The 15,442-nt window shown below is 37.4% G+C and overlaps 1 protein-coding gene across 1 annotated transcript; it reads left to right on the top strand.

The window, feature by feature from the left end:
* The first annotated feature begins 13,833 nt into the window (after positions 1 to 13,833).
* Positions 13,834 to 14,729, top strand: LOC145067286 (uncharacterized). Its single transcript, XM_079014461.1, has 2 exons — positions 13,834 to 14,095; positions 14,248 to 14,729. The coding sequence occupies exons 1-2, from the start codon at positions 13,834 to 13,836 to the stop codon at positions 14,727 to 14,729; spliced, it is 744 nt and encodes a 247-aa protein (XP_078870587.1).
* Positions 14,730 to 15,442: the final 713 nt, after the last annotated feature.

The following is a 15,442-nucleotide window of genomic DNA, read 5'->3' on the forward strand; positions in this document are numbered from 1 at the left end:
GGCCCTCACTTAGTCTTCGTTCAATAGGGCGGTGATGGTGTTCCACTATGTCTTTCCCCTTTTTCACAGCTGATTCATGGCGATCACTGCTTTGTACTAGTTCGGACACCCAACACTTATGAAGGCGCCCTCAACATCTGACACCCAGGGCTTAGTAGCAACTGGGTCGGATTCACCATTCCAAAGAGGAGAGCTACACTTGTTGAACTTCTCGAAGTAGTATGCCGAATCCTGAACAGGCAGAGACAGTAACGCCGCTCATCCAGAAGAGCACCGAATTGGTTGATTATGTCGTTGGTCACACCCGGGATTAGTTCGTTGAAACCGTTATTGAATTCCTCAACGACAATATCCCTAACTTGCTCCATTTGGAGCTGATTAAGTCGAGCAGGCGGAGCCATTGGTATCCACAGAAGAAGGAAAATCTTAGAAACAATTCAGTCTAGATATTTCTAGGAAGACAAAACACTCAGCTTGCCGAAAATTTTTCAACCTTGCCCCGACTCGAAACCGGCACCGATGTTTCAAATAGTAGGGGCCCTTTTACTACCTTCCACACAAGTTCCAATTTCGCATTCGCGTCTAGTTTCAAAATTTCCAGTTCACTCTAGTCGTTAATTTTACAACTCTCTCACATGTTAACACTAACTAAGTGTGTAATCTAATATTTTAAGGCTAGTAGAATCCAATTCATCGTCAACAATTTAACATAAACATTTAACATAAGAAATAAGGCTTACTTGGCTGGCTGACTGGTACACCGCGATATCTTTCACTACTAGTCTTCAGAAAGTTTGAAAAATATTTTAAAAAGAAAATAAACTCTTATAGAGCCTCAAATTTGAGTCTAGAACATCCACAAGAATGCCTAGTTCCCTCAAACTGTGGCTCTGATACCAACTTGTGACACCCAATTTTTTTTTTGCAAAAATTTTAAACTTTTAAAACCCATCTTAAGTTAAATTAAAACAACTGAAATAGTCATAACATAATCCATCAACTTAATAATCATATAAAATAAGTGCGGAAGTAATAATAATAATAAGGTCCCAACAAAATAACTAGTAGCGATGTCCCGATGCTCCATGTCAAGCCTTAGCCTCTTTAATCTTAGCACCTGAAAAGTTATAAGGGAAAAACGTAAGCACGAAGCTTAGTGAATTCAAACACAGACATTGTACTAACATTCATATTTACTAGCCCTAATCCATTTTCCAATTATAATGATAAAGACAAAGAACGAATCAATGTCTATATTACGAGAAGGACTTGTAGGTTTGAACCGCACCGGGAAGATCCCGTATCATTTGGCCCTAATCACCGCACCTCACGAAGAGTATTACGTTGGTGATCTTACCTACCCACCGCACCGGTAAATCCGTATCCTTTGGTGGTGTCCCCATATCCATAATTAAGGATGGCTAACAATCAAATAATGCTACCAAGCTTGAGCAAACTTCAAAACCTCGCCTAAGAAGGACTAAAGGTTAGAAACGAGAAGTAATGAAGCTACGAGTTGAGAAAAGAGTAATCACAGCAAGGTCTCTAAAACAGACCTGCTGTTCAAAACGGATTTACTCCAAAATCTAAAACAGAAACATAGCTTTAACTAAATTTTATAGGAAACTATGATTGCTCAGGATTCCATAACTATAAAGAACTCATTCTAACTCCAAAAGATGAATTAAATATGAATTTTACAAATTGGTGTATCACTTCTGTCTCCAACAATACAGTCAAGTGATGTTGGCCAATTCTACCCAACTTGTGAGTAGAATTCGTCCAAAAGAAAATTAATAGAAGTAAAGGACATACAATTGAAAGTCTCAGAGTTGGAATTGAATGAAAATCATCTCTCAAACTCCAGATATAAAATTCACATTGTGGACAATCACAGCACTAGCAAAAGCTGGTGACTGCCCACTGACCTGGAGTGTGGATCCATTCTAACCAATTTATAATTGTAAATAACACCCCATATTCTCCAGATCTTAAATTCATAATATAAGGAACATATAGAAACTTGGAATCACTCTGGATCCTTTTCCAAGCCTTAGAAATGATGAAAACAAAATGACATATCAGAACAGACCCGGATTAGACCTAACAGCAAAGATGCCATTCTTTCACATAGATAAAGCCCTTATCAGTGAGGTTGGCCTTCTTAAGAAAGTTAGCCAACTCAATTTGTGAACTTTTGGAACTGGTTTGGGGTCCGTTTGAGTTCTAGAGATCCAGATATGATTTTTACAAAATGACTACAGATCTGATGGAAAACAGAATCGTAGCCACCCGTGATTCCTTTTTGGCTTATCCATCCTTCTCCTTTTGAAACACATTTTAAGATGTGTTCATCATCCCAATTCAGTCCCCATGATAATGGTGGTACTAAAAAGGGTTAGGGATCATTAGGATTTCATTTAGCCTCAAGGATGTAATAATAATCAACATGAAAATAAACATAAGCACATAAAATCATCATTCTCCCTTTTAGGGTTTCCATGATCTTTTGCCACATGTAATCCCCTAGATCCATCATCCACCATATATGGGGTGAAGATAGGATCTTGAGATGATGTATAACATACAATTACAAATAAAATAAGAAGGAGAAGAGGTGAAGATGAAATCATAAAACTAGAACAAGGTTATGAATCAAGTTGTAAGAAAGGATAAGGAGGTTCATACCAATACGAATCAAGGCTGGAAATGAACAAGAATTAAGCTCCAAACAGCCCCTTGGCTGCTCTTGATCCCAAAGAGAGAGAGAGGGACGATTTTTGAGAGAGAGGTAGGGTTTAGAGTGTTTTCCTTGTGTGTGTTCCAAATGATTCAATTTACACATTAAGTACTATTAACTAGATGGACATTGCAAATAGGCCCATAGCCCATGGACTTCAAAAAGGAGTTTACAAGATGATCAAAAGAGTCCAATAACATAAGAAATCAGACATTGGTTAAATAAATTAACCCAAGGTTACAAGGATAATTAAATTAAAATAACCAAACGTACCGAGAAAACCCGGGGCGTTACACCGGTGGAGGGTCGTTAGCCGAACGGGTGGGATAGGGCAACTCTCTCTCCTCATCAATAAGTATAATGAATCTATAAAGTAACTAAACTATTTTATAAAATTCCCAATCTTAGTTACTTTAGGAAAAGTGAATTGATGCAATCCCATGAAATTGCACTTTGCACCATTGCTAAGAAGTTAGTGGAGCGTGTGTGGTTTACCGGCACACTAATTGGTTCTAAGCAAAGCTGGCAAAGGGTGATTCATTGTTTATCATAGTTCGATGGAGCGTGTGTGGTTTACCGACACATCAAATAGATGATTGTAACAATGAAGGCACCATGTAGATTTGCATGGTAATTCACACCCGCTTTGTGATCCTCGGTATCCCAGTCACAAACTAGAGGGGCATATCGAGATTTAGACATGCCATTGAAAAGTTCAATGAATCTCTAATATCTAGGAATTCTCAATAAAACTTAAGGTTATGTTTTTGTGGTGAAGAATTAGTGAATCGTCATTCACTTACCTCTAAATTATTTGCATGAGTGGATTATGGCATCCCTTTTCTAACATGTAAATAATGTTGTTGGGTCCTAGCCCTAATTTTTCATTTTGGGTGTTTAATTAGGGATCCAAATTCTAATCAAACTTTGTCCTTTCTATTTGTAGACGTCGAACGCAAACAACATTGCTGCCAACTCATTCACCTTAATGAGTCTTTGTCAAAATGTGACCTTCGATGGTACCAACTTTAGCGAATGGATAAGATACATTCGCACCATTGCACACTACGAGGACAAAGAGTATGTCCTCGACGAAAAGCTCGAGAAGGTCAACCCGGAAATCGCTACTCCCGAAGAGATGGCTGTCTATGAGACACACGAACGTGATGCAATGAAATTTCATTGCATCATGATAGCCACTATGAACCAAGAATTCCAAAAGTCCTATGAGGACATGTATCCGTATGAAATGCATCAAGACTTGATGGAGAGGTACCACCAAAGCGCAAGGCAAGAGTGCTACGAGATCATCACTAATATGATCACCGCTAAGATGGGAAATGGAGAATCGTTGTCTGTGCACTTGCAAAAGATGCAACGATATGTTGATCGTCTTCGCAAGTTAAATGTTAACTTTGGGGAGGATTTGGCCATCGACATTGTTCTTCATTCCTTGCCTTCATGCTACAACCAATTTAGGATGACCTACCACATGAACAAGGAAGAGGTTACCCTAAGCAAACTCCAAGGACTCCTAAGGACTGCTGAGAGCAACCTAAAGGACAAGCCTGTTGCACCAAATCCTGCACCAACCGTTGCTCATGTTTTGGCTATAGGGTAGGGAAGGGGCAAGAAGAGGAAGGCTCCTTCAAAGAGACACCCCAAAGGAAAGTCCCAAGATGGTTCCTCTTCTAGTGGGACCAAATTTGATCCCGTTAAGCCCAACCCTAACCCAAAGGAGGCAGAGTGCCATCATTGCCACAAGATAGGGCATTGGAAGAGAAGCTGCCCGGAATATCTGCAAGCCGTCAAGGATGGAAAGATCAAGCCATCTTTTGCAGGTATATACACAATTAAATCTAGTAATTCATCTCACACTATTTCTTGGGTTCTTGACACAGGATGTGGTTACCACATTTTTTCTGACTTGCAGGGACTAAGAAGAGATAGAGATGTGGTGCAAGGAAGAATAAAGCTAATCATGGGAAACAGAAGATCGTCGCCTGTCACCAAGATTGGAGTGTATTCTTTAATGATAAGTAATGGATTAGGTCTAGATTTAAATAATTGTTGCTACTCGCCAGATATGGCAAGAAACATCATTTCATTTCATGGTTTGCTTAGACAAGGATTTAGATTTTCGTTTAATAATATGAACGGTTCTATTTATGCTTATCTAAATGGTGGTTTATACTTTGAAGCTATGCCTTGTAATGGAATTTATGAAACTGTTATGGTTGTAGATAACCTAGGAAATGATATGTTGTGTATAGATTCTTCCAATAGTGTGGATAAAGCTTCTTTGTTGCATTGTCGTCTTGGACATGTCAACAAGAAGCGCATAGCCCAACTCCAAAAGGATGGAGTGTTGGAGTCATTCGACCTTAGGGAAGCTAACACGTGCGAATCTTGTTTACTTGGAAAAATGACCAAGTCACCCTTCACTGGCACTTGTGAAAGGGGTGAGGGTTTATTGGATCTCATACATACCGATGTATGTGGACGCTTTAGATCCACCACAAAGGATGGAAACCGCTTCTATGTGACTTTCACCGATGATTATAGTAGATATGGGTATATTTACTTAATCAAGCACAAGTCTGAAACGTTTGAAAAATTCAAAGAGTTCAAGAATGAAGTGGAGAATCAATTGGGCAGGAAAATCAAGATGCTTCGATCCGATCGAGGAAGAGAGTACCTAAGTCTTGAATTTCACGACTATCTCAAGGAATGTGGAATAGTTTCGCAATTGATGCCACCTAGGACACCACAGTTAAATGGTGTGGCAGAAAGGCGCAATCAAACCCTGTTGGACATGGTTCGTTCTATGATGAGTCATGCTTCACTACCTATCTCATTTTGGGGGTATGCCTTAGAGACTGCCGTCCATATCCTTAACCGAGTCCCTACAAAGAAGGTTGCCAAAAAACCTCACGAGATGTGGACAGGGAAAGCTCCCTCGTTGCCACATATCAAGGTTTGGGGTTGTGAAGTTTTCGTAAGACGAGAAACTCATGACAAGCTCGAACCTTGTAGTGAGCGATGTATTTTCATCGGTTACCCGTAGAAATCCTTTGGATATCTCTTCTATAGACCGAGTGACAATGTGGTCTTCGTTGCGAGGAGAGGGATTTTTCGAGATCGAGAACTCATAAACCAAGGAGACAGTGGGAGGCAAATTGATTTTGAAGAGATTCAAGAGTCGAGCGATGAAGGAACCTCTACCGCTGGCGGTCAACCCGAGGAGGAAACTCCGGTTGAACCAATTGACGAGTCATTGCCTCTTTGATGTTTCGAAAGAATTAGAGTTCAACCCCAGTTGTATGGTTTTCATATTACTACCGAAGGGGACACCTATATTAGTGATAGTACACCAATAAATCTAGATGAACCTAATTGCTATAAGGAAGCCATTGTAAGCTCGGAGTCTGCAAAATGGAAAGAGGCAATGGACAGCTAGATTCAGTCCATATATGACAACCAAGTTTTGGAATTTGGTTGACAATGTGCCCGGACGTAAGACGGTTGGGTGCAAATGGATCTTCAAGAAGAAGACCGACATGGATGGGAATGTGCACACGTACAAGGCTCGATTGGTTGCGAAGGGCTTTACTCAAACTCCCGGAGTTGACTATGACGAGACCTTCTCACCAGTTGCGAAGACAAAGTCTATTAGAGTGATGCTAGCTATTGTCGCATTTCATGATTATAAGATATGGCAAATGGATGTCAAGACCGCTTTCCTTAATGGGAAGTTGGCTGAGGATGTTTACATGGCTCAGCCAGAGGGTTTTGTCGATCCGAAGCATCCAAATAGAGTGTGCAAGCTTGAGAAGTCCATTTATGGACTTAAGCAAGCGTCTCGCAGATGGAATCTTTGCTTTGATGAGAAAGTCAAAGAGTTTGGATTTGTACGAAGCGAAGATGAATCATGTGTATATGTCAAAGCCAGTGGGAGCATAGTTAGCTTTCTCGTTTTGTATGTCGATGACATACTGCTCATAGGAAACGACGTCCCGACTCTGCGGGAGGTAAAGTCCTTGCTCGGGAAGTGAGTCGCTATGAAGGACCTCGGAGAGGCTTCCTATATTTTGGGAATAAAGATAGTGAGAGAAAGAAGGAAGAGACTAATAGGACTTAGTCAGAATACTTACTTAGATAAGGTACTAAAACGTTTTAGTATGGAAAACTCGAAGAAGGGAGAACTACCGATACAAAGTAATACCAAGTTGAGTAAGACTCAAAGTTCGAGTACCGAAGCCGAGATAGTTGAGATGAGTTGAGTACCTTACGTTTCCGCAGTTGGCTCGATCATGTATGCTATGACTTGTACTCGACCTGATGTGGCCTTCGCTTTGAGCATGGTCAGTAGATATCAAGGGAATCTTGGTAGAGCGCATTGGATTGCGGTCAAGATCATCCTTAAGTACCTTCGGAGGACCAAGGAATGGTTTCTAGTCCTCAGAGGGAGTGATGACTTGAAGGTGCGAGGGTATAGTGACGCTAGTTTCCAGACCAACAGGGACAACTACCGTTCGCAGTCAGGATGGGTCTTTACCCTTAATGGAGGAGTAGTAACATGGAAAAGTTCCAAACAAGAAATTGTAGCTGATTCAAACAAGAAGGCAATATGGTTGAAGAACTTCATTGGCGACCTTGGAGTTGTGCCTGCCATAAAGGAGCCCATGAAAATTTTCTGTTATAATGAAGGAGCGGTTGCCTTGACCAAGGAACAGAGGGATCATGGTAGATCTTGGCATATCGACAGAAAATATCATTTTATTAGGCATCAAGTAGAAGAAGGACACCTCGTGGTTAAGAGGATATCATCAGAAGATATCCCAGCAGATCCGTTTACGAAGGGACTGAGCAGGGTTAAGCACTTGCAGCATGCTAGGAGTATTGGGCTGAAGGATGATATTAGTTTAGATTAGATAGTATTAGAAACGTGTAATAGATAAATGTAATTGACATTTGATGATTAAATAAAAGAGTATTGTTTATAAGTATTGTTACTGTCTTATGTTAATTGTTTAGCTATTGTTTCACTTTGCATGTTTTAACTTCCAGAATAATTGTGTTTATTAAGAATAATCGAATTATTCAAACTGTCCACAATCGTTCATATGTTGGAAGTAGGTATGAATGAAGATTATCATGAATTGGTGTGTAGATTTTCTAAATGGTATTAGACATAGCAAAGGTTTGCTGCAACATTCATGAGTGCTTATGAACAAGTTTTGAGCATTGGAATAAACCCGTGCTTGCTGGAATCACTTTGGAGTGATCGCAAGACGATAATATCATATGGTCTTAAAACCTAGATATATGGTTTATTATTTATTAATTGGTTGTACATTTATAATGCAAAACCGCATCAGTAAATTGATGTCATAAAACGCATTATTGTGTATAGTTGGTTAGTCGATAAGTAAATGCATATAAGTCGAAGTTTATCTGTTACTTTTATTCTAAGAGGGTAAAAGCGATATCACGGCCGCTCGATGATTTGATTTAACTTATGTGTCGGGCCCGGTCAGGATTGAATTGATGTGTTCAATTAAGTTCTATGTCAAATAAATCTGAGATCGAGAAAATAGTTACTGAACAATGAGTATGACAATGTCTCATGAAATCGTCTTCACGATATCAAAACAGAGGGTTGTACGATCCCTTATCTAAAGGACAGGTTACTGATAAGATCAGAGTTGACAGAGTCTTTGAGAGCTACGATTGATAATCCGATTGTGTCTACGTTTATAGTTACTAGACTTATCCAAGTGGGAGACTGTTGGATTAGTGTCTAAGGCTGTAACTATATTTGGTAAGTACTTAACCCGATTGTGCGTGGTCCTTTTGGTTTGCCTTCACCATAGCAACTTGATAGGGTGATTTAGAGAGAAGAGATATTATTATTAATATATTATAAGAATAATATATTAAAAGAATAATTATATTATTTGATTAATATAAGTCATAAATTAATAAGGATTTAATTTGGTGACTTAAAGAGATTAATTGAATATAAGGGTATAAACTGTCAAATGTATGAAAGTTGTATTTTGAGCTGATAATCCTTATGGATATAGGGTTGGACGATTTTTGGCATATGGATCACCTAGAAATCGTCCAAGGCCTTATCTAGGAAGGGATTTGGATTGCTTTGAGGCTAAGTTATCCAATTAGGGTTTAAGGGTGAAACCCTAGGAGCTCACAGTATAAATAGACCCATAGGGTTGAGGAAATCGGCCACCCTTGTGATTGGAGTAACCCTAGAGCCGATTTCCCTCTTCCTCATCTCTCTCAAATCATCTTCTTGCTAGTTGGTGTTTGTAAGCCATTAGAGGAGTGACATTTGTGACTCTAAGCTCCAAGAAGAAGAAGGTTTTCAAGCAAGTAACTCAAGGTATCATTCTAGATATGTTTTCATATGTTTTAATTGTTTGTTTACATTAGATCTAGCCATGAAAGTCTTGGATATGTTGCATGTTCAATTAGTGAAACCTACATCCAAGCTATAGGGTTGTATGTGCACATAGGTAAAGTTCTTATGTCCAAAACCCATCAAAAATTTCAATACGCTTATGAAATACAATATTGGTCATAATTTCAATAGATACTATTCAATTTGCGGGAATTGAAGTGTGGATCAGTGATTGCGAAAATGTTTCAAAACGAGAAGGCATATTTCTTTTGAATTTTAAATTCAAGGAGAATATTCAAAGCATCTGACATCATGACAATTCAATAAACGGCGGTTGAAGTTTGTTACAAATTTTTGATGCGGTGGCAATGTTTTATTGGTTTAAAATATTTGGCATGATTGGCGTGATTTCATTTGTTGACATTACAGACGTAAAACATTTAATCTGTGGTGGCGGGTTTTCTCTCTCCAATTCTATAAACGGTTCAAGTTAAAATCCTACACCTTTTTCACCGGTTAAAAACCCTAAATATTCATCATCTTTCTTTCTACGTTCAAAAACCTTAAACAGAAACCTTTGGCAGATGATTTTATGCTCAAATATCATGGCTTCTTTTGATCATATCTCTTTTTTGGACCAATCTTCTTTATCCTCACTGCTGAATGTCAAGTTAAATCAAAATATGGTAGAGTTGGCAATGGGTCGACCTGGGTTGGGTTTGGGTTCAACCCATTTAATAATTAGGTTGAAAATTTCAACTCAACCCAACATTTTTATTTAAATGGGTTGATATTTCCAACCCAACCCAACCTTTTAGATAAATGGGTTGTCACTTGGTTGACCTGTTTATGTAGTTCCTGACCCAACCTATTAAATAAATTGGTTGAACTTGGGTTAACCCATTTAAAATCAATTAAACCCAACCCAACCTATTTATTTAAATGGGTTGATATTTCCAACCCAACCCAACCTTTTAGATAAATGGGCTGTCACTGGGTTGACCTGTTTATGTAGTTCCTAACCCAGCCTATTAAATAGATTGGTTGAACTTGGGTTAACCCATTTAAAATCAATTAAATAAATTATATAATTAAATATTATACCACTTAAATTATAAAATGTAAATAGAACTTCATAATCATGACAAAATGACAATTATAATTCATCGATACAAATAAATTGTTCAAATAACAATAAAAATGTTTAGTTTCACAGTGATTTTGGAGAGTGATCAGTATTATTAGTGCTAAAACACGGACGAAAATTAGGATTGAATTTTATTAAACATAGATAATAATAATAATCATGCAACTTTATTACAAATTAATACTTTGATTATTACATGATAATATTCAAATAATATTAAATTAATATATATATATATATATATATATATATATATATATATATAAAAGTTAAATGGGTTGACAGATTGAAAACAGGTTGATAATTTTTACCCAACCCAACTTATTTAATTAAATGGGTTAGATGGGTTAACCCATTTAATTTAAATGGGTTGAAAATCTCAACCCAACCCGCAAATTTTGGGTTAGGTTTGGGTTGGGTCGATTTTTACCAACTCTAAAATATGGTGCCTGTTCTCGATCCATCGGAGTAGTCTCAACTGGTTCAACCTCTAATTGTTTGTTTGGACCATTCTGTCTTGAAGAAAGCAGTGGTTATGATTGAGGTAGTTCCAATTTCTCAGTTATCATTGGCATATTCTACCGCTAGTTATGATAAGCCGATGGAGGTTATGAAAATTGAAATTCAAGGGGTGAAGACATCAATTTCCAAAACAAATTTCTACAAGTTGTTAGGGCTCTCAACTGTTGAAGATTTAATTGCTCTATACACAATTTTTGCATCATCTATTATTCAAGTTAATCAACAAATGGGGTATTCTCTTATTTATCTGTTCTTTCTCGCTTTAAGAAGTCTGCACTTCCTCCTATTTGGAATGCACTGCTTATGATAATGTTCAAATGTGTTTCTTTGAGATCAATTGGATGTGATAATGCAAGTCGATTATTTCACACTTTGTTATATGGAATCTACTCTGTAGAAAAGATTGATTTTGGAGCTAACTTATGGGATCAATTTGTTCAAAGTCTTACTTTAAGAACAAATGATACTGAAATTTCATTTGCTCGTTTTCGGTCCATTGTGGTGAGGAATGTTATGCTCCATTATCATATTCCAAAGATGCGAGTTGTTGTTAGTTTTTATATTCCTAATATGCAGACTGCAACGTTTGTTACTTCTAATCCAATGAACTTCTTGATAGTGGGTTCCATTTCTCAAGCTATGTTATTTAGGGTTCCTGTTGATCATCCTATTATTAAGGACTATTTGAAGACTGCAGTTTGTATTGGAGATGTTTGTTCTCACTCAATTCATGAAGAAGAAATTCCAAAAAAGAAAGTAAAAAGTTATAAGCAAAAAGGGAAAACGATTGTGTCTATGAAATCTATAACAAAAAGGCAGAAGCTTACTCAACTTGTTATTAAAGAGGAATCAAACAAGCATATTGAAAATCTTGATCGTAATGAACATGGGTCTGCTCTTAACAATGAAGAAGATTCCATGGATATTGGGTTGAAATCAACAACTATTTTGGAGCCAATTCACACTCCTCTTGTCTCTTCACATATGGAATATGGAGTAGAAATATATAAACAGGTTGTTGATGATTCTTTTCTCAATCTTTCTCAAACACCCCCTACTCCACCAATTGTTTCTACTAATTCTGAATACATGCCAATTTCCATAAGTACATTTTTGGTTCCTGTTTCTTAGTTTTCAACAAAACTATTAAACATTCCTATTTTTACTGAGGCAACTATTACTTCTGTATCTCAAACCACAACTTATATAGAACCTACACCAGAGGTTTCTACTTTTGAAGCCCATTGAGAGGAGAATAGAACCTCAAGCATCCCTGGTAACACATTTGATGTGGGGCCAAATGTTAATATTGGTGTGAATTTGTCTCAATCACATGTGTATGTACCATAATTCACCTCTGTAACACCCGCAGATTCGGGCTAGTCAATAATAAGCGTTAAAAATGATTTTTTTTATTATCTAGAATAAATAATCTTAACCAAATTAATAGTTATGGTCAACAACTGGAACATATTTCACGTAATAAATAAGAATTGTGTGTATATGATGTGTTTCATAATTATTATAATATAGATAGGAAAAATCAGTCGAATCGTCCGTAAATCGTAAAAATAAGTGCGCCAAATTATATATATATATATATATATATATATATAGAAAGTACACGTCTCCCCGATCCCGAAAAAATATAATTTTTCTAAAATCCGACTCCATATGAATTAGACATGATTTTCATAAGATATAAAAGTCAGTCACGCATAACAAATGTATAGCGTAAAAAACTACGAAAAGAATGGTTGACTTTTAGCTAATGCCACCAAAACGAAAATAGTAGTACTCCTTAAAATAGGAATTTTGAGAAAAAGAATGCCAAAAACGGAGTTTGTATGAGAGAGATATGATTTTAGCAAAATCATTTAAATTTATAAAAATATTGACGAAAAATAAAGTCAAAATTAGCCGACGGAGTCTAAACAAGAGTTGTAGATCTCGTCGATAGCTATGCGTGGAAATAAAGAACGTCAAAAACCGAGTTCGTATGAACGAGTTATAAATTATAATATCCTATTTATGTATTAAAATAAAGTATAAATCAAAATTACCCTACCTCCGATATGATCCTACCTGGTTGTTCTTTACTTGATAGATCATGAAGTAGACTTTGAGTTAATGACGAATCTAGACTAATAATTAGTCACAACAAATATTAGACTAAAATCTAGTGATAATAATAGTAGATTTTGTCTAAGGAAATCATATTGATAAGAAACGAAGCGTTGCTTGAATTTCGAGTCGTCACTTTAAAAAGTGAGTGCATAGTCCCTTTCATGAACATGATTTTCATACAAGGATTGATTGAAGTATTAAATATATGTTTATGTGTAAAACGTTTGATGTTGCCTAAAATACGTGTTAAAGAGCATACCTGATAATATATGATGATTTATGATAAAGAGTAAACCTAAATTAATTATGAGGAATATTGGATAGTATCTTCATATGAGTTCCAGTGAGATATACACAGAGAATAGAAATTTAAGTTATGTCATTGATCCGAGAGCATGGATTAGACATAGTCATTCGTCCTTAGTCCAAGAGTCTGACCCTAACAACAAGAGGTATGGGGATAGTAAGGTCGTACGGAGTTGGACTATGGGGAAGGAGCGGGAACCGATCCTGCACTTAAGCACACCACACCGTGGGTGCGGGAAAGGAATTGTGGGAAGACGTTGGGGGGAGAGAGTCCCGCTCTCTCTCTCTCTCTCTCTCTCTCTCTCTCTCTCTTCTAACCATTGGCCGATGAGTTTTTTTTCCTTTTTTTCTTTTTTACTCAAACGGCTATATAGCCGTTACATATGTATATATTTATATATTTTTTTCTTTTTTCCTTCCCTTTTCTTAATCTATAAATACTCAAACATTTGATCATTTTTTTAAACCATAATCTATATTTCTCTCTAAAAAATATTACTCAAAATGTCATCATCTTCATCATCCGATTCGACGGCAGTAGAGGAGGCTTAGTTTATCGGTTCCGTCATGGCGAAAACGGTTGCATACTATCAAAACCAACTAGGTGAAACATCACGTGCACGACCTAACCTAAGAAAGCTGCCGTTACGTAGAAATCACGAAGCCAGACACGATCGCCTTATAGAAGATTATTTTGCAGATGACGTCGTCTACGCTATAAAGCTTCGACGTCGGTTCCGGATGAGGAAGGAACTATTTTTACGTATTGTTGGTGATTTGGAAGGCCGCTTTCCATATTTCCAATGGAAAATGGATGCAAGGGGAAAAAGTTTTCTCTCCCATTCAAAAATGCACAGCTTCAATTTGTCAGCTAGCATACGACATGGGCGCAGACAAATGGGACGAGAATTTTAGGATGGCAGAGTGTACCGTGCGGGTGTCTGTGTACAAGTTCTACAAAGCGATCTGTTTGGTTTATAGGCAACGATATCCACCAATTGTATACGGTGCATGAAGGAAAACATGGATTCCCTGGAATGCTAGGTAGTATCGATTGCATGCATTGGAGTTGGTCATTATGCCCCAACACATGGCGTCGTCAGTACATGAGAGGAGACCACAAAGAGCCGACGATCATTCTAGAGGCTATCGCATCACATGATCTTTGGATATGCCATGCATTCTTTGGTCCAGCTGGTGCAAACAATAACATCAACGTGCTAGACCAGTCGCATGTATTCAACGATATCTACCTTGGAAAGTCACATGATGTACCTTTTCAAGCAAATGGGGTAGCATATAATCGTGGATACTATCTTACTGACGGTATATATCCTCCCTTGTCTGTTTTTGTGAAATCGTTTACATGTCCTAACGACCCGAAAAGGAAAAAGTTTAAAGAGGCGCAAGAGTCAGCTAGGAAGGATGTGGAGCGAGCATTTGGTGTACTTAAGAGACGTTGACAAGTACTAACGGTCGGGGCAAGGTCATATGAGGTGAAAAGGTTACAACACGTAATGTATGCATGTATTATATTGCATAATATGATTCTTGAAGACGAAGGAAGAGCAATATGCCGATACAACGAAAATGAAGTTTTGCCAAATGTCGAAGCTGTAGCCGTTGGTACACAAGAGTATAGGGTGAATAGAAGAGAAGTACACAATCGTGACATTTATCAGGCCCTTCGTGCTAATTTGGTGGAGCACATTTATAAGGCTCATATTCAGCCCCCGCACGAGTTATCTCATGATGATTTGTTTGACGAATCAGACGAGGATTCTAATATGTTCGTCGAGAGTGAAGATTCCAACGACGAGAGTGACGTTGGGGAGAATGATGCAGATGATCAAGGCGAGGACGAAGACGATGATTCCGAGTGACGTATCTAGGTTTAAATAAAATTAGGATATTAATTAATAATTTTTACTATGTTGTAGGTTGTTTGATTTTTTTTTTTTGCGATTTTTTTTCTACTTATTTAAATATTAGGGTTAATGTAATTTTTATTTTACTTAATGAAATGTTTTTTTATTTTTAAATAAATTTTATGTTTGATATTAATTTAAAAATTATAAATCAAAAAAAATATTTTATTTCATATAAAAAAAAAGTGAGCGAAGAGCTTCCCACCCATTCCTTGGCTTTTAGGTGAAGGAAAGGAGAGTCGGGGAAA

Source organism: Lactuca serriola, chromosome 8 (assembly GCF_051521515.1).
Source record: "Lactuca serriola cultivar US96UC23 chromosome 8, Lser_US96UC23_V15, whole genome shotgun sequence".
Lineage (NCBI taxonomy): Eukaryota > Viridiplantae > Streptophyta > Magnoliopsida > Asterales > Asteraceae > Lactuca > Lactuca serriola.